The 20,223-nt window shown below is 40.8% G+C and overlaps 1 protein-coding gene across 2 annotated transcripts in view; it reads left to right on the top strand.

The window, feature by feature from the left end:
* Positions 1-212: 212 nt before the first annotated feature.
* The window catches only part of ift80 (intraflagellar transport 80 homolog (Chlamydomonas)), a 35,723-nt gene continuing 15,712 nt past the window's right edge, over positions 213-20,223 (top strand). The window contains exons 1-8 of one of the 2 annotated variants that reach the window (XM_061046782.1): positions 213-701; positions 910-973; positions 1,278-1,496; positions 3,880-3,990; positions 4,133-4,201; positions 7,465-7,574; positions 10,717-10,806; positions 10,894-11,031. In XM_061046782.1, coding sequence (XP_060902765.1) covers positions 934-973; positions 1,278-1,496; positions 3,880-3,990; positions 4,133-4,201; positions 7,465-7,574; positions 10,717-10,806; positions 10,894-11,031 — 777 coding nt within the window. In that variant the 5' untranslated portion in view covers positions 213-701; positions 910-933. Of the gene's footprint in view, positions 781-909; positions 974-1,277; positions 1,497-3,879; positions 3,991-4,132; positions 4,202-7,464; positions 7,575-10,716; positions 10,807-10,893; positions 11,032-20,223 lie in introns of both variants that reach the window. The other variant, XM_061046783.1, reaches the window with a different exon arrangement.

Raw genomic sequence — 20,223 nt, 5'->3', positions numbered from 1 at the left:
GGAAAAAAAAAATTCAAAAAAAAGGGGACGAAGCCAACTCCGCCTCGTTGCGACCAAATCATAATGATTTTAAATAACTAACAGACGAATAACAAGAACGGTACAATACTTTTAACAAAAAAACAATTTGAATCAATGTTTTTGTCGTATTCTTAAGCCTTAATGTTGTTCTTGTTGTTCTTGTTCGCTTTGCCTGGATACTGAAGAACGAAATCCACCTCGGGGATTAGTGAACAAACTATGAAATTATGTTTAATGAATCACTTAATAATGTTGGTGTTAAATGATTTAAATGAGTCGTATTAAAACCCTTTATAAAAAAAAAAAAATGTCATACTATGCTTGAAAAATGGGTCGAAATATCCGTTTTTGAAGGAAGCGAGATTTGGGACCCTCGCGAGAACTCAGATTTGAAGCGACTCTGCTTGTGACCCAGATAAAATGGCTAACCGAGGTTAGCTTTAATAACGTGAAGTAAAGTGCAGAATTGTGATACCAAATGTTTACTCTGAGCTTTTTGTTTGGCGGCTCTTCTATCTGTGCCGGAGCAAACGAAACGCAGAAGTGCCCTCGGTCATGTCAGACAGCATCTGGCGACAGAACGACGCGTGTTTCAACCAGAAATAACAAGGAAACGTTAGCATTAAGTCACAGGCAGGACTCTGGAGACGTCTGAGGAGTCACGTTAGCAACAACAACAGGTACCTTAGCAACTGCAAACGCTTCTATTATTCAACAGCCTCCGGAGCATGCCGTCTGTTGAATCACCTTCTGGACGGGGTAACTCGTTGTCTGGTCTTCTATCTTGTTTCTTTTATTGTGTATGTTGATATGTCTGTGATATAAGTAGCTTTAACATCAGATTAACTGTTACTAACCCTATTTCTTTTTTTTTTTTTGATCGAATAGGAGACAGCAGCCAAAAATATCATCATGAGATTGAAAACATCGCTGCTACAGGAACCTAAACATATCCTTTTCAATATGTTTTTTTTTCAACATAGCCTTGTATTTATTTACAGCTCGAATATGTATCCACTAAGTCAAAACTTAGGTATTGTAACAAGTGTTATTGTAAAGCATCACTAAAGTTTTGAGATTATTTTAGAATTGTTACCCATTGCCTTGCCTCAGTTTACATTGTCTAAAGTAATCACATACTATTAATTTACTCAATGATATCTCAAGCTTTAGACGTATTTTATACAATCTAACAAATTGTACATTACACATAATATACATTTCCTTGATCACTTTCCTTAACCGCAGATCACATAAGGAACTTGTTAGTTGCGTTGGCTGGACCACAGCAGATGAGCTGTACTCATGTAGTGAAGACCACCAGATTCTGAAATGGAACCTGTTGACTAGTGAGACCAGTCTGGTTGTCAAATTGCCAGAGGATATCTACCCAATTGACCTTCACTGGTTCCCCAAAACCGTTGGTGGCAAGAAACAGAACCAGACTGAGATCTTTGTCCTTACCAGCACTGATGGCAAGTCTCTTTATTCTCTACAATCTGTCCGTACCTTAACAGAAGAGCAGAGATGGTCATTTGCTAACTGAACTTACAAAGCTTGGTAACTGTTGTCCAGCCCTTTTTTTTGTACAATTTCATGAAAGGAAATATTTTTTTTGTATCCCAAAATGTGTCCCCGTCTGCTCTAGTTTAATTGAACCATGTCAATTCACTAAAACTTCTTTTCACCAAAGTTTATTTTTGATATTTATATTTGTAAAAGGGAAAAAAAAACTGAGTTTGTGTGATGAGCATCTACTTTGCCTCTTATGTCTTATGGCTTATATTAGATACCAACACACAGAATATGGATGTACTGTTATGGCAGGCTACGTCTGGTCACAACACTAATGGCAGTGTAGGGTTGCATAAACACACCCACAAACTGAAGCAGCAATTTTCTCTGGCAGACCCGAGAGAAGTGAAAACTCTGTTACCATTCATGTTTGCAGCTTTCTTCTGCTTCTTGTCCTCTTACAGATAAACAAATATCAGTTCTGCGATACGTTTGCTTTTTCTTGAAATACATCATTTGAAATTGACAAAAAAAATGCAACAATCACATCCTTTTATTTAAAAAACTCAAGTGTGCATTAGAGGCTGTTTCTTTTTTTTCTTTTTGGATTTGGAAGAGAATGTATAAATTATTCTCAGAGATCTGTTGGATAAATGTAGTCCAAAAGCTGTAGTTAATCGGATGGGAATTGTATTTATCAACGCTCATATTTATTTTTGTATTTTGTTTATGAAATCTGAGCTTTTTCCAGTTACACACACTTTTGAAGAAAAAATCTTGCCTCATTCAATTTCTCCAACTATAGTTCATTATGGAGGTCATGGTGGGGCAGTGGTTAGTGTGCACGCGCGTCCCATGTACGGAGGCTATCCCTCGAAGCGGGCGGCCCGGGTTCAAATCTGATCTGTGGCTCCTTTCCCACATGCCATTCTCCACTCTCTCTTTCCCTGATTTCTGACTCAATCCTCTGTCCTATCTCGCAACAGAACAACAACAACAATGCCCAAAAATACATCTTTAAAAAAAAAAAAAGTGTAAATCTTTATGAGATGCTTAGTATTCTTGATGTATAAGAAACATTGCATAGTGAGATGCATCATTTCCATTCTACCAGAAAGGCTATTGTTTCGATTGGAAGCAGACTCGTACCAAAGTAAGCCTAAAGAATATCTCTGGCTCTCTGCACTGTAGAACTACAATGTGGGGTCAAAATAGAGTTGCACACAGAGGTATCATCACACCAAATAAAAAGAACGTCAAATAGGTGATTGTTGTGTAGTTGGGATTAGATGTTAAAAACCACCGTCAGATATCAAAGAGACAAGAACAAAACAGTATATAAAAATTTATATTTTCTTAACTTTTTCTTTCAGTACAGCTGTGTTACACTCACTACCTGCTTGATCAGTAACATCCACTTTTGTTGGGGTATCCAATTTTAGAAATGAGAGAGAGCAGCAGCGTGCTGATTTGCAGTTTCAGTCCACCAGAAATTACATAGAACATCCAGGATTTTTTAATACACACTGCCACAAAGTATATGTCAGGGCTTACGTCTTCAATAACTGTCTCCATGCCTGATCACCCTCCATGTCTAGGAAATGGAAGATTCCTCTTATTCATCTTAAGCAATCTGTTTATTTTCACCAATCTGCTCTTTTGCCACAAGTTTGTGTTTAAGTTTGGAGAAATAAAATGCTCTGTGGCAAATTGTGTGCAAACTGATAAGTCAGTGTAAGATTTAAGATTAGAAAGAAGAAAAAAAAAGATATAGATTTTTGTCCTGGATTGTAAAGTTTATTTACAGTAGTAAAGATATACTTTCTTATCACTGTTTTATTTAACATGAAAAAGTGTGCATGTCTTCCACTCTTTTGTTTCAACCTATAACCTGACCCACTCAAGTCTCTGTATCCTTTGCAGTGTTTCCCCTAGGTTTACAGCGTTGGGGGGGGGGGGGGGGGGACAAGCCGACACGACGACACAAACACTTGAAGGAGTCTTGGTGTTCATGTGTTACTTTATGTGTTATATATATATATATATATACATGTGTCATGTGTTACTGCTCTATCGGAAAGGTATCCTTAAATGACTTCTTTCCCTGATTTCCGACTCTATCCACTATCCTATCCCTACAATAAAGGCACAAAAAGCCCAAAAATAAATCTTTAAAAATAAAAAATAAAAATGTATATAATGGTAGGGGAAACACTGAGCTTTATATTAAATGAGTCCCTTGTAGTAGCAAGTGAATATCAGCAGACTCCAGTGTTACTCACCCATATCAGCCCAGGACCTGAGTGTGGCCACACAGTAAGCCTCTTTTTTGTCTCTTTACAGGGAAGTTCCACCTGACCTCCAAGATAGGGCGCATTGAGAAAAGTGTCGAATCACACAAAGGAGCTGTTTTGGCAGGAAGATGGAACTATGACGGGACCGCTCTAATCACAGGTTAAGATAACAGGAAAATACATTGTTTCATCGGCATGTAACAAACACACATTTGATCAACCAGATTTAATATCAGAATAAGATTTATATATAAAAAAATGCTGACATTTACATTTGTATTTGTTCCATTTGATCTCATTAGCTGGAGAAGATGGACATATCAAGATCTGGTCAAAAAGTGGGATGCTGCGCTCAACACTGGCCAGCCAAGGTGAGACTAAGACCTCTTTTTACATCACTAAAAGTAGCTTCTGCTTTAGAAAAACTGCTTTCCATGGTTATATGTGGAGTACATTCATTTGTTACGCACTCATTATCTGCACACTTAAACAGTTTAAACATATGCACTCCTGAAAAGTTCTAGAGAATATCAGGTAGACTTAGTACATTTTACATTATATCAATGCTATGTGTAGTCTGACAGAATCCTAATATCGGAGAGCAGAGAAGAACATACTGGCAAACAGAAAACATGATGAAGCAGTTTAATTACGTGCACGGTAGATTGCAAAAGTTGCGTGCATGCAGTCTATAGTTGTGCACCGATCGCAGGGAATGTAAACGTCACAAAACCCTCCCACTCACTTCAAGATGAATTCTCCTGACAATATCCTGCTGAGTTCTCACATCAGCTCACACAGACTTCATGTGGAAAAAATGTGAAGTGGCTGGCTGGAGAAACTCTGGATAAAGTCAGAGTGAGAAATGTGTTTGTTTGCATTCACACAGGCAGCTCACATCGACAACTTCAGGAGTTTTGTGCAAGTGTGAACAAGGCATTTGTTATAATAATGGTTGCCTATGGCCCTTATGTTTGCATTACTTGATAGACTGAACAATGAACAGCACAATCCTGTTCATTCCAAAACAACAATTTGAAAAAGTTCAGTTGTAACACAGCAGCAGCTGTGATATATTTATTGACAGAGGTGAACGTTGAGGACTATTGATTTCACTACCTGAAAGAACAACTGTAGCCAGTAACTTCGATCAACTCTGTCTTAGGCACAATACTCTTGTGCGTTTACAACTTGAAACTTTTGCCTGTTTAATCATTGCGATGTACTTTCTGCATGCCAGTTTTGCACTTTTTATATGTGTCTAAATATGATTTCCTGGAGAAAGAAACAGAACACTGTATCATTTTGACATTTAAGATTGAGGTTGTTTGGGATGTTATAAATAGACCGACAGAATACAGAGTCTTTCTGTAGGACTGCTGTATTTAGTAAGTGGGTAGCCAACAAAGAGGCAGTAGATAGTAAACTTGACATAATGTGTTCTCATTGTGTGCACACATGAACACAGTAAGGGTTGAAGCTGTATATCAGGGTGTCTTAAAAATCCATGTCCCCCTCTATAGTATCAATCTTAATTCATATAATTTGAACGTCAGTGTGAGGAAGAGCTTTGCACACAGTTCAAAGCGGGACACGTACATAACAGATGCCAGCCAGCAGCAGGAGCCAGTCACTGACCAACCAGCTGCAGGCATTTAGTAAACACAGCACAACATACTGACATCAATTACACCTTCTCTGTCTCTATCTCACACATACAAACACACACAGGTACTGATCGCTTTTGGACCATTTGTCTCTTTTATGATAGAGAGGAAACATTGCACAGAAAAAAACAAAACATAGCAGACCCATGTCTATCAGGTTATTAATATAGCTTTATTACTGTATATTTATATCCTAATATATGACGACCCAGATGGCACCTAGTTTATTCAACTTTCATGTTGTTTTCTTTTAGTCATTGCACTGTCATTCAACAATTTGTAATGACAGATAGCGTTATATAGTGGTGTTTCTGCACTATCACAGTAGCTGAGTGATCTGCATGACGTCCTTTAGTGTTGAGTCTTTTCACTCAAACAAGACAATTTTAATGACAATCAAGCAGGACGTGTTTTTCTCTCCTCTTGGTTGTGCGATTGTATGAACGTGTACATGTCCAATGCAAACTGAATAGTTTCAAAACAGTTGTTTGTGCCCACCTCAATCAATGTGTCAGAATAATGTTTCTTCAAGCTGATGTACAATGACGTCATGTCCATCTAATCGTCTTATATTTAATTTATCTTATTTACGATCTGTTTTTTACGCTTGTGCAATAATGGTGTTGTGCAATATATGTCTTTGTGCTTCTCTGTTTACTTATGGGTCGTTGTTTGTTTCTATTGTTTTTATTCATTTATTCTACAGTGGAAGCAGCTGAATGTTTGCCGCACTTGAGTGCAAGACAAGTTTCCCCAAGGGAACAGTGAAGTGTATCATATTGTACCAAAAGTGTTGGGCCCTATCAGGATGTATTTGGTTTCGGTGCAACCCAAAAAAACAGAGTTCAAGTTTTTTTTTTATAAAAAAAAAAAAACTCCATAAAGTTTCAAAGTTTTATAGGAAGGGAGTTTTATTAAAAGCCATAAAAAGAGTCTTAATGATACATTTCTCTGTCCAGAGTTCATGTTATAAATTGCTTACTTATTAATTGATTCATCATGCTGTTTGACTTATTAAACTTACTTCTTAGATGTGGGACAGAAAAAAGATATGGTGGGGGGGAGGAGGGGGGGGGGGGGGGGGGGGGGGAGTTGGCTTCTGGGGGAAATGGATGGCACACTCCTGCTGAATGACGGGTGCTGTGGAAAATGGCAGGAAAACGGCAAATCAGCCCCACTTTGTTGGAACATTTTTCCTAAACTGGCTGTTTGTAGAATGAGCTGTTGGGTTACGGGCTTCTCAACAGACACAGATTTGTAGAACACCTGGAAATAGTAGCTTTGCCACAGATACACAACATCCTCCACATGGCACTCACACCACTGCAGGTGTTGCCTCTCTTCAGAGCCCACAACTCCATACACATGTACACACACATGTTCATACACACATACTCTGCTGGGCTACTCTGACCCATTTTAAGAGAGAGAGAGAGCTCTAGGAAGAGGTTAGAAGTGAGTGAGCGGGAGGGAGGAACTCGTCTCACCTCCTCATTGCCTTTGTCAGATTTAGATCATGTGACTTGTTGGCATTTGTGAAAAACCACATGCACCTGGAGTGGGGTTAAATGTCAGGCCCTCTACCCTCCACACGTGCGTAGCCACAAACCAACTCACACACAGACACTCATACATTTTCCCTCACACATTTTCACAAGGAACACACACACACACACACCTTATGTGTGCTTATATGGAGGAGGTGTTCTCAGGTTTTCTCAGCTGTAAGCCTGAAAGCTAAGTGCTGTTCTATAGGCTGAATAAGGTGAGAGCTCTGAGGGAGTATGATACCTTCTGAGAGGAAGAATTATAACTGCTGTGTAGTTCTAGTAGAACATGAAAAAGTCATACACATACACACATTTAATTCCCTTTTTTTTTTTTTACAAGCCCAATTCATTGCTCATTGCCTGATATTAATCTCACTCGCCATCATCTTTGTACCTGTATTCCTGCATATCTTGTAGGGTCTCCTGTGTATTCTGTGTCCTGGGGTCCGGACTCGGACAGAATCCTCTACACGTCAGGAAGACAGCTGATCATCAAGCCTCTGCAGCCTAGCGCCAAAGTCATACAGGTACAATGTAATAAAGTTTATGTGTACTTTTCAGTTGTGAAACTCTACTACATGTATTTATACATTCTACACGAATCACATGGAGCATAATATTTCATCTATACAGGATTAATAGTTTTCGAAACTGAGAAGGTCCCACCGATTGTTTACATATTCTGTTCAAGACAGGACTCTTAACGCCCTTGTTACTCCTCGCCAAAATAGGCATAATGGTAGGTCAAAGTCGTTCTGCCACTGAGTCAGCATTAAAGGTAGTAACAGAACTGTTACTGGGAGGAAATGGTATCTCTGTGAAACGTCCGAGCTGACAGGGCAAAACAGCTGCGTCAGTGTTTCTAAATGTGTGTGCATGTGAAGCTCGGGTTGTTTTTATACATGTCATGCCTGTCCCGCTCCCATCATGCACTGTAAAGTCACAATGGGACAGCAATACTACAGCGTTGAGGGGTTCAATGTAAAAGTACAAAGATGGAGTTTCAAACATCACAACAGCAGAATCAAAGAGTTAGAGAGCCTAGTCAATCTTCAGGTCGACATTGTGATGGGATCAAGCGAAATTTGGTCATGTAACTTAGTAAAACTTTATTTCTATAGCACTTTTAAAACACTTGGTTACAAAAGCCCTGTTTCAACCAAGCGGCCCGGTTCACTTTGGTCCTGTACAGTACCCATTTATTGGTGATTCCACCATCAAAAGTTGGGAATGGTACCAAAATAAGGGATCCATACCGTCCTACCTTTTTGATACCCTTCTGTTGGGGTGCCAAGGGTACCGATCCAACCCTAAAGGGTCCCTTGTTTACTGTGTCCCTGTTCTTACTGAACGTTTAACTTAATTAATAGGGGGCTACATTGTGTTGGGCTGCTATGATGTCACACTGTTACATAGCTGACACGGCTATCTCCATCTGACTTACACTCCGCTTACCAAATAAGGGTACGGTTGGCTGTGGAAACGCAAGCAAGTTCAGGGTTTAGCGTACTGAACTGTACCAAACTGTACTGAACCAAAACCTGACTGCTTGGTGGAAACAGGGCTAAAGTGCTTAACAAATAAAAGCATTCCAACAATTCATACAGCGACAATTTGCATGAATAAATCACAATGTCAAGAAGGGCAAAGTTTAAATCAGGAAAAAACAAACTAAGCACAAGAAAAGGGGGATTGGGAGTTCCATGTAGGCTTGTCTGTATAGGTGAGTTGTGATCCATTAGATTATAATTACCATCACTCCAATAAACATTAGTGTTTCAAAAGCTTCCAGGTCATACGACCCAATTACTCATCATCAGCTCTGAGAATTTCTTACATCAAGTTGATTAAAAAAACTGTTATTTAGAGTTTGTCGTGAGCTTCTTTGTTGTGAAAATGGCTGTCCTTCAGATGTAGGCCGTATGTCAAACACAACAGGCAGCTACGTTGTTCAGTGGCATTCTCCAGAGGAAGATTTGAAGGATCTGGACAGAAGCTGTTGCAATTCCTTTTTTTTAATTCTAAGTGTATCTTTACACAATACAGATGATGAATATATATCTTTCTTTATTGTGGCAACAGTTCATCTACCAAGTGGATAAATCAATTAAAGAGAAACACATTTCAGATAGTATTTACGACGGTGGACACGCCAAGTTCCTAGTAATGGACATGTGTTTGGGTTTCTGTTTGTCTTTGTTTATGATTGTATTTTACCCAGTCTTTTTTCTCCAGCTCTTGGGACCCTATAGCTAAATTCATTATCTGTTCAACCGCCCTGGAAAGTATCCAATAATGACAAGCTTCTTTGTTGTTAATATCTTTTGGGTTTTTTTTATTTCCTGCGCAAATTTAGCTTGGAATTACTTTTGTATTGTGTCCTAACATAGATTGGCCCTTGATTTTTGCCAATTAAACTTGAGGTTAACTTATTATAATTATTATTGCCACTTAAAGGCTAAATAAAAAGAATAAAATGCAATAGATTAGTTTGTCTTTGCTCTGCATTGATGAAGTGTGCAAGACATACTGTAAGACCTTGCACACTAGCGAGTATTTTTCTTGTTCATGCATACATTTGTTTATTATTCTTCTTGAAGCTGAATAGCGCCTGGGACCTTAGAAAAACAGTGGAGGGTTAAATGTGCGCCTTCTCAGACCTTTTCTCTACCCCAGCTATTACCACACAGGCATGTGCAGGCCCATGCACATACAAATAAACACACATCCAGCTTCATCACCTCTCCATGAGACCCCCTGGAGACGCAGTGACGCGAGTTGAACCGGTGTGATCTCAATCTGAATGGTCAAAATGCATTAGCCAACCATGGCACACCATAGACTAGTCTTACATTGCCTGGCTGTTGAAGTTGATGTGACCGGGGTGTGATGAACAGATTTGTGAGAAGGATCCCCAAAAGACTTACTAACAATCCCTTATAAGGAGACAGATGCACATAACACACTTGGGCATGTATTTACTTGTGTATCCCTTGGACATGTACATTTAGGAAGCTGGATAAGAAAAATGGAGTGTAGGCGGGAAAGGGTAAGATAAGGCTGGTGACAGGCTTATTGCTCTGTATTAGACTCTTGGCTCTGAAACACTGCCATTTGAGGCGAGATACTTGCGCCCCTGTTACGCCTCGCGTGCAAAGTGTAACGCATGGATGCAGAATGGTGGGGTGAAGCTGTTATGCCCCACTATTTTTCTGCCATCAGAGTAGTAGCAGAGGCGTAATGGGGGGGAAGACTGTGGCATTGTGTAACGTCGGAGCCGGCAAGCCGGAACTGCGCCATGTGTGAGCGCTTGTGTATGTGAAGCTCGCCGTGCCTCTCATGCTTCCACGGTGCCGTGGTGCCGTGTGAATGCACACACTTGGGCACCAATATTACGCTGTTTCAAATGCGATATGTAAGTATACGAAGGCGTAATGAGGGTTGGACTTGTCGTTGTGAAATGGCACTCTGTAAAGGGCTACATCTTCATCTTTCATTTATGCTGATATGAAAAGATTCAGAAACTTCCCTATGTCCACAAACAAGAATGAATGCCACTTCCTTGCTGCCTATCCTGCTTGTCTTTATATCATACTCGGTAAAGGAGTAATGTATGAATTCCGTCATTTTATTGTGTTTCATAAAATTCTTTTTTCTGTTTCTCTTTAGTGGAAGGCCCATGACGGGATCATTCTAAAGGTTGACTGGAATTCCGTCAATGACCTCATACTGTCAGGTGGAGAGGACTGCAAGTATAAGGTGTGTAGTTGTAGATGCCAAGGGAGTGTGTTGAAGTGTTTTTTTGGGGGGGTTTTCTGCCATTGAAATCATGTCCTCCCCTAACAGGTTTGGGACAGTTACGGCCGTCTGCTTTACTCTTCGTCGTCACATGACTACCCGATCACGTCTTTGTCCTGGGCACCGGATGGAGAGGTGTTTGCTGTGGGCTCCTATAACACCCTGCGGCTCTGTGACAAGACTGGAGTAAGAAAGACAAGTCTTTTAATCACATTCATTACCATACTGACCGTACTGACATTTTAATGGCATGCCCAATCACGACTCTTATGACGTTGAAGTTAGTCTGAAGGACGAAGATGTTGTTAGCTGTGTGTTTTAAATCTCCCCCACTTCTCAGAATTTAATATTTCATTTGATGATTTGATCATTCGTAACTTTGTTTTAGTGCAAGCACTTTGCGCATGCAGCTGATAATCAGACAATTCAAAAACCAATATTGCCCAACACTTCCAGCTGGTAGTTCATTCACCATCAGCACAAGTGCACTCTCAAGTGCTCTTGCAGTAATTTGACTTAAAGCCTTTTCACACATGAGCAAATACAGTCAGGGAGTGCTGTTTACATGTGAGAAGATAATACATGTTTTTTCAGATACAGGTCAAAAGGGCAGGTATACTCTCTCAGGACTGTCTTTTAGATCGTGTTAAAGCCTTAGGTGTCGATACTCCATGTTGAAGGTTATTGTTAAAGCCTCACTCAAAAGATTGTGTATGTGTTATTGCCTTATGTGAAAAGAAATCATGTTAGCACTCTGAATTTAGCTTTTGAAATTAGCAAGAACAAATTATGCATACACTTGAATTAATATTCCTTGATCACTTTTGAGAATTCTGGATTAATGCAAAAGACTCAAACAATCTATAGACACTTTTCTTTCTGATGTAAATGGTTGAACAACGTTGTCCTCCACCCAAAGAAAAAACCGTGTTAGAAATGCCTCTGTTGTGTTGCAGTGATAGAAAAGCAACTTGCCCTCAATTTCAAGCCCGTAAAGCCCGGACTCCATGTACTTTTCACATATGGCAAGCTTCTGTTGTGTGTGTTTTATTTGTTTATTCTTGTCCACCAATATGACATTTATGCTTTGTGATCCGTCATGTTCTTTTCCCCTTAAACATACAGTTACTGTGGCACACTGTCAGCTTTTCCAGTGCAGCATGGTTTACATTGTGTAGCTCACTACAGGCCTTATGGCTTCCATACATTGCTCATCTCTGTAAACCACATTAGGCTGCATGCCACATGTTCTTGTTACCTGGTGCTGATGGCGACTGGAGTTATAATGAGAGGGGAAATGAGAGAATGATGAATGGTAATTGTTGTTTTATTATTGCTGAACGTTTGGCCGGAGAATAATATTACTAGTCCCCCCCCCCCCCCCCCTGACCTCATGGGACATTCAGGGCTTCTTTGAGTTTTCTGGTGAGTTGTCAGTGTACTGCCGTTTCAGAGCTGTTGTAATGAAAACAAACAGCAAGGGTTGGGTTTTTTGTGTTGCAGAACACCATGCGTTTCATGCTCCATTTTGATTTAATTAGGATCAAATGGCTTTTTTTTTCTGGAGCACTAAAACAAATGGACTGGAGAGAAGTCTGAGCCAACACATATGTCTTTTGCAGAGGGGTAAGGTGTGTGTTTGTGTGTATTTTGGAAAAGTTGCATTCATATATTGAGTATGAACATCCAAATGGAGACGGGGGAAATACCTGATCTTTGATTATTGCTTTTGGTAATCTGCAGTAGTTTTTGTCAGGTTGTAGCAATGGGCTGATGAAATCGTTGAATAAAAGCCAGCTCATATTTATTTCCTCAGCGTGAACAAGCATAAAGTGCTCTTAAAACTATAACAGATGAAACTGAGTACAACTTGCTCCTTATTTTTTGTAATGACCCGATTTACCTTACGCCCCTCTCATTATGGGTTTGTTTACGCAGTTGGTTTGTTCCATTGTTTTGTCATTGCACCACTTGCTTTGCTGTGGTGTGTCTCGGTTAAGGCAGTGTGATGATGATGATAATTATGATGATTATGGTTCTGCCCTGCTCTCACTGGAGGAAGGGTATGCTTGCCTTCTCCTCCCTAAGCCCCTCAGAGACAGCGTGTACTGTAGCGTGGCGTGGGAGGCTTGCTCAAGACGAGGATAGAGTTGGGGGGGGGGGGGGGGGGTGCGAAGAGAAACAGAGGAAAAGAAAGAGAAAATCCCTCTCAAAGGTCACTCCATTTGAGTTGCTTTCTCCGTGTTAATTCAGAGATACTCTCTCTTCATGCACCAAAATGTAAAAATGTCACTTTGCACCATTGTGCACACTTGTACTATAATTACTGTAATCTCATTGGGCTTAAGTGTTTACACACAAACATAGAAGCCATTGACCAATTACAGGGGGCTTTACCTGTGCTGTCGCTGGGATGTGTTTGCAGTGCAGAAAGGGTTAAGCAGTGCAAAGAGTCTTTTCAGTTACTAGCATGACTAATGGGAAGGAGTTTCATTCTGTATCTGCTACAATGAAACCTTGCACTTAAACGTATTGCTGCTGGCTCAGCAGGATCAGCCTCGCGCATTTAACCCCTTCACCTCCCTGTCCAGCCCAGCTCGCCTCTCGCCCTTAACTCTCTCCAACTCTTTTTTAGTTTTTTTTTTCTCCTCCAAACTTTCTTCCTCTATGCACCACAGGGCAGATGTAGTGTGTTAGCCCCCTCATTATCACCATGGAGGGAGGGGTATGCTCACTTACACACACACTAACACACACAAACACACACACACACACACACACACACAAAGTTTATGTCAAGGCAACATACTCAGAGAGATTAGTCTTCCAGCTCCAGAGAGCCCCCTTTAGACTGAACATAAAGTTTTTTCTGTTCTGTTTTTCCATGAAATGTCAATATTTAGCTGATTCCGAATACATAATGACATCAAATTCATATTTGATTATTTTTGTAGCAATTTTGTTGTGTTCTTGTGTGTGGAGTACATTTTCTCTTCACAGGAGCTTTAACGGGACACAAGGCACAAAGAGGTTCACTGTCCCTTTTACAAGATTTGGGAGAGACAATAAGTCAGTGTCTGTCTGTGTGCCTGCCATAGTATATGCATGTGCCCACATGCCTGTGTGTGTGTGTGTGTGTGTGTATGTGTGTGTCTGTGTGTGTCTGTGTGTGTATGTGTGTGTGTGTGTGTGTTTGTGTGTGTGTGTGTAACCATTGCCGTGCAAATGTGCCTGCGAGACAGCAGTCTATTTACGAGGCGCTGCAGCTGGTGTCTAGCGTCTGGACCCTGTCACGATCCCTGACACTGTCACTGGCTAACAAGTAGGACTCATTGTGCCAGGCGAGCACCCTCTCGCTTCTTTTTCTCCGCCTCCCCCCTTTTCCTCCCCCTTCTCTTCCTTGTGCTTGTTTTTTTTTCTCTCCCACTGTACACCCATGCTCTGATATAATGAATGTAATAGCTGCTTGGTTTTTCTTTTTTAAATTCCATACACAATATTTTATTTTCTGGTCAAAGCTTCAAAAATGATTGAAGCCAAAATTAGACTTTTTTTTAACAGGACAGACATACCCTTGGATATTTTCCTTAATACTGTGTCACTCAAAGTCAAGGACACAATTTAAGAGCCAAGAGTTGATAATGGCTTGATAATTTAACCAACGTTCCCCTTTTGTTCCTTTTTTGTTTGATGCTTTTTCAGGTCTCAGCGAACAGTCAAACTGAAAACAGCCTGGCATCAAAAACAATGCATGTGCTTTGCTTTATGACATCACATTGTGGCAAAAGTTGGGTCACCTTTTTCCAGTCTGGCGTATTCAAACGAAGGGACAGCCTGAGTTTTTTCATGCGGGACTGATGTCGATCCGAACGTGGCCTTAGACCCAGGCCTCATTGAACTTCTTCATCACTCTTCCCCTCCCACTGCTTGTCTTCTGAAGACGTGGCTGAGCGTCGCTGTGGTACAATCCAGGTTCATGTCCCACTCCTGCTGATAAGCCAGTGTACGTCTCCTCTCCACCCCTCGATTTTCTACTACCCCATTCATTGGCTACTACAGACTTAGTTAGGATCATCAGGTGGCTTAAAAGTTCAGTGTTAGTGAGGTTGAGCCATATTTCTTACAGACATCCTCGTCATGTGTAATCTCTACAATGCGTCTAACAACTGTAACATAACAGCTGTCAGCCAAACTAAGTTTTTTAACATTGGGAGGAGTCTTTAATCATATATCAAATTTATTTCTAACGATGCCAGTACTCAAATTTTGGTTATGGCTTGTTCAAAGCTAGAAGGCCAACAATCCTGACAATCACTGATTTGTTATCTCTTGTTGCCATTTATACAAGCTCCACAGCCTTTAAAAAAATGGTGTCTCCCATGTCTGTCCATCCTGAGCTCCTTGTAGCTTCTTCTCCCACTTGAGTTCATACAGAATGACTTAGAGTCCAAGAAACTGGCACATCATTTTGCTTCTTTGTCTGTGAGATACAAGTGTTCTCTTCTTTTAAAAAAAAAAACAACCTCTCTTCCATTTTGAGGACAAGCAGAAAATCCCTCTTTAGCTTTCCTCCTTTTACTGCACATGCCTCCCTCCTCCCTGTGTCAGGGTGTGTTGGACTAACTCGTGCTTATCAATGCCCCACCCCCCGGCTCCCTCATGCCTTCCCCAGAGCCCTCTTTGCCTCCCTTTTTTTTTAAGTTTGTGTCCAGGGGGGTCCCCTTAGGGTCTTTGTGAGCATTGCTCAGCACTGCCACTCTGGGAATGGGTCCATGTCCAGCTGGAATCTCTCTCTCCCTCTTTTTCTTTCTCCTTCCTTCCCTCTTTAACGTGCAGCCTCACTTTCTATAGGATCTTTGTCTACCATCCTTATAGCTGCCAAACATTATTTTCTCTTGGAGAGTCTATCACTCTTGACTGTCCGATAGTCTGCCAGTCTTCTTGTGGTCCCTTTTTTTCATTATTTTTGGCCATAGACACTCGTGCCAGCTCCTCTTCTCTTTACCAGGCTTCAGGCGTCCTTGTCTTCTCACTGAGTCCTTCTAACAGTTTCCCCCCTCTATCATTAGGAAGCATATACAGTACCTGAGCCTGTGCTGGCAGTCTGCTGCCAACCACTGGCCCGCCAACATCTGGAAACTGCCGCTGTTGGAAGAGAATTAAACGGCCCCGGGTTCTGGTCCCGATCGTGAACCACTGTTAGTGGAGCATGAAAAGGCAAAAGAAACCACTATGGATTTATTAGACTGCAACTCTTTATCAGCTTTAATCACAAGCGAAGGGGACGCTTAGTTCTGTATATTTGAGTCGGAGAAAAATGTCACTGTAACAGAAAGAAAAAGGAGCAGAATAAAGAGACTCGTATAGAGGGGATAGGGGTTGGAAAAACAACAAAGGAGGGGGTAACACAACGGAGAAAATGAAAAGTTTGTCAAAGTGAAATTACTGGCATAAGTCTGACAAGGAAAGAGCATGTGCACACGAGAAAAAAGATGGTGAGCGAGGGTTTTAAAAAAAGACGAGTACGCTTGAGAGTGCGAGTGTGTCAGAGAGAGAGAGAGAGAGAGAGAGAGAGAGAGAGAGTGAGGGAGCATTGTCAAACAAAGAGAGTCCTGAGTCAGCAGCAGAGCAGTTTTCTCCCCAGGCAACTGGGCTGGGCTACTCCTCTCTCTTGCTCTCTCCGTTTCTTTCTCTCCCCCACTTGCTGTACCCCTCCCTCCTCTTACAAATCTGTGCTTTTGCATGCTATTTCTTGCTCTCTGCACTCTCCCTCTCCGTTCTTGCTGTCGTAAGCCTGCTGCCGCTGTATATGTTGAACGATTAGAAAAACACTACAAGTTCTGAAAAGGGCAATCGGGGTCTATATCATCCCTCAGAGCTTTTCTCCTCTACTGTTCTCTCTGTTGATTCATTTGGAATATTTGAAGCAACTCCTTTTTAACACACTTGTAATGAGGTTTCCAGGCCCTTTTGAAGCCTAGTTTAGTGTCTGTTAGATGCAGCACTTACATGTAGACTTGATCTATCATCCCAAAGAGCTCATTAGTTTCTCTATCCTGTGAGGATAATGGTTTCTCCTTTGTATTCCAGGTCCTTTTGTGCCCAACAGGCTTTGGTTTTCTGTGTTCCTGAACTTATCCTGGCACATTCTGTGGAACAGTGTATAGCAAGGTTGTTCTTGCAGATGATTGACCCTGATATTTTAGTGTGTTTGAGAGAGCTGGTGCCTGTCTGTGTAAAGTGGGTTAGAGTTAAAGGCACTTGTTGACATGGCAATACTTTTACACCTCTCCAGAGTTCGGCTAAAGGCTCGCCTTGTTGGAAACCAAAAAGGAGGGGAGCTTGAAAAAGAGCTGAGAGGAGAGAGTAGTCGGAGGGGTGGGGGGCAGGGTAGTGTGGAACTGTCCAATATGTCCTGTAAAGTTGGCCTAGGCAGTGAGGCTTGGAGGATTGGTCTCCATAAAAGACGGTGGTTTCTCTTTCCCTCAAGTTTCTCTCTCTCTCTCTCTCTCTCTCTCTCTCTCTCTCTCTCTCTCTTCTTTTCTCACTTCCCCGCCCCTCCATCCTTCTCTCTCTCTCTCTCTCGCTCTCTCCCTCCCCCCCTCCCCCCACAGCTGGAGTAAGTGTATGACAGTGAGACAGTGCCCGGCCAGCCCCTCTGGCAGAGTCATCATTCTTAGCGGCACTAAATCACTACCTCCACTAGCAAGACAAACATGTCCCACTCACGGAGAGAAGGAAGCGAAAAGACACGATAGAGGGATAAAAGATGTGCAAGGATTAAGGATGATACTGAGTGACGAAGGCAGGATGCAAATAAAGGGCTTCGGTAGTGCACACAAATGAGTGAAAGCAGAGCATGTGTGTGACTGGGGTATCACTTCAAGCTTTACTGCCAACCCAGAGTTCATTAAGGGCAGTTATTGAGGGTTATGGCTGGGCTGGAGGCAATAGACTTATATCCAGAAAAGGATGATTTGAAAGGGTTTAATTTTGGCTGTACCCTAGGGTTGCTCTCCCCTTCTGCTGACTTTCACATAGATCACGGTGCACTTTTACGTCGTGAATTTATTAACTGGCTCCCTCATTGGGTATTATTACTTCTATACGTTTGCCTCTATATAGAAGTTGTAGGCTTGTCTTGAAGAACATGGCATGTATTCAATTTGCTTGATGTGTGTTTTTGTATAGCAGTACTCATGGGTCTGTGTTATTGTCATGTTAGGGAAGCTAGCCAAGATGTAAGGATGACATTTAGAGTGGCTGTTACCAACAGGTATTACATAACCAATAGAGGAGCTTTAGAGGCTCGCTTGTGAGTGTCTCACTAAATAAACCCTTCATTTCTCAAGGGATCCCAAAAGGATGTTGTCCCAGCTCATTGGGAAATTGCTTAGAGAAACTGATGTAATTAATACATGGTAAAGTTTGATAAACACAATTCATACATTTCTAAAATAACTTGTTTAATATGTCAGATTTACAGTTTTTTAATAATAAAATAATAATATAAGACAGGTTGGGGGGGGGGGGGGGATTTGAATAAGTAACATGTAATATTTAAAAATGATTGACTGAATGAATGACTGTTTTTTTTAAGCTGGTTTTGGGAAGTTGAACCTGCAACCAGTGTGATGAGGACAGTAGCCTCTGCACATGGTGCACCTGCTCGACCTAATGAGCTAAACCAGCGTCCCTTTTGGATACATTTTTTAATTCATTTGCTAAATGAATTTGGCAAATAGGTTAAATAATAAGCAAAATTACTTTAAAAAAATGTTATAATAGATATGTTAAGTAGTTAATCTGTTTCTATAGATAACAAAACCTGATAAATAAACAGACAAAATAATAAGCTAGTAGTTTTGGATAAACTTTGGAAACTGTTTTCTTAAAGTCATGACTAAATGGGGAAATCATTAGTTAAAAGTTATGTATACATGGTTCGAAAAAGTTTGCATAAGGTGTTTAAAATAATTGGCTTAAACTATTTCTACTTGTAGAAAATCAGTAGTGTTCTGCATCTAGAATATGATAGGTGGAAATCAATGAAGGTACATAAATCCATCTGTCAGAGCTGTGGGGGTACCTCAGGCCAAAAAGTTTGGCTGCATTAGGGTAAATGGTTTTATGTGATGTTCCAGCTGTAGCATGCCAAAACACAGTCAAAAACCAAAATTACCTGCGTATGTTCGTGCCTGTGTGAGTGTGTGCCTGTGCATGTGTGCGAGTGTGTGTTTGCAAGCTCATGTGTGCATAGTTGGTGCTAATAGAATTCTGCTGTCCAGCTCACAGCTGTGTCCTACTGATGAGTCCCAGGAGGCCCCAGCATGTGTCTATGGTTACTATGTTGAGGCTCCAGCATGAAACCATGTGTAGATCATTACTCTCTCGCTCTCTCTCTCACTCTGTCAGTCTCTCTCTCTCTCTCACTCTGTCAGTCTCTCTCTCTCTCTCTCTCTCTCTCTCTCTCTTTCTTCTAGTTTGTCTTGCTCCCCCCACCCCCTCACTCACCCACCCCTTTCTCTCCCTGTTTCCCCTCGCACTGCCAAATCTCCAACTTGTGCCACTCTACACACATCCCAAGCCCAGCCTCTGTATCTCTTTAGCCGAGCCAAGTGGGTATTTCAATACAGAGATATTCAACACTCCTGTCACTGGCCTATGTTTAGACATGGGCTTACACGATAGCCATAGTTATTGTGTTATTGCAGAGTCAGGGAATGCAAATGGTTTATTGTGCAGCAGGCAGATAAATTAAGTGCTAGTAAGTTCACTTAGTGTTCAATGGGTACTACAATATTTGAAAATAGAAACTGTTCTATATCAGGATATAATTCTATATTACTAAAAATACATGTTCAACTCTATCCACTGTCTCATCTCTGAAATAAACGCAAAAAAAGATTTACTTTCATGTTATCTGTCATTGTGAGTGTGCACTGTTCACTCTTGCACACATCATTTTTCTTAGCCTTCAGTGCTTTGCTTAGTAAAACAAATTTGGGAAATACAGGCCAATTACTTAATTGAAATAAACATTGCTTGAGAATTGTTCCATTTAGATCTACAGCTTGTGTCCAGATGATTATTTGATATAGAGGGTATAATAAAAAGATAAAGCAGAGCAATATACTGGATGCTCCTGATTTTCCTCATGAAGAGCAACATGGTTATTTGACTTAGCAGTCATCTAAACATGATTATTTCACAGAGGATATTACTTATTGATTTATGCCTGTGATTCTTTTTTTTGTAACATTGTTGCATAATCGTATGAACAACTTTCAAATAAATATAGAATTAATAGTCACAGTATGAAAGCAAATACAGAGTGTTTTAATACACATGTTTCACAGGTTAGTTGTTTCTGGTTGA

Source organism: Labrus mixtus, chromosome 9 (genome assembly GCF_963584025.1).
Source record: "Labrus mixtus chromosome 9, fLabMix1.1, whole genome shotgun sequence".
Classification (NCBI taxonomy): Eukaryota; Metazoa; Chordata; class Actinopteri; order Labriformes; family Labridae; genus Labrus; species Labrus mixtus.
The sequence above is the reverse complement of the archived record's forward strand: the minus strand, read 5'-3'. Positions and strand labels throughout refer to the sequence as shown.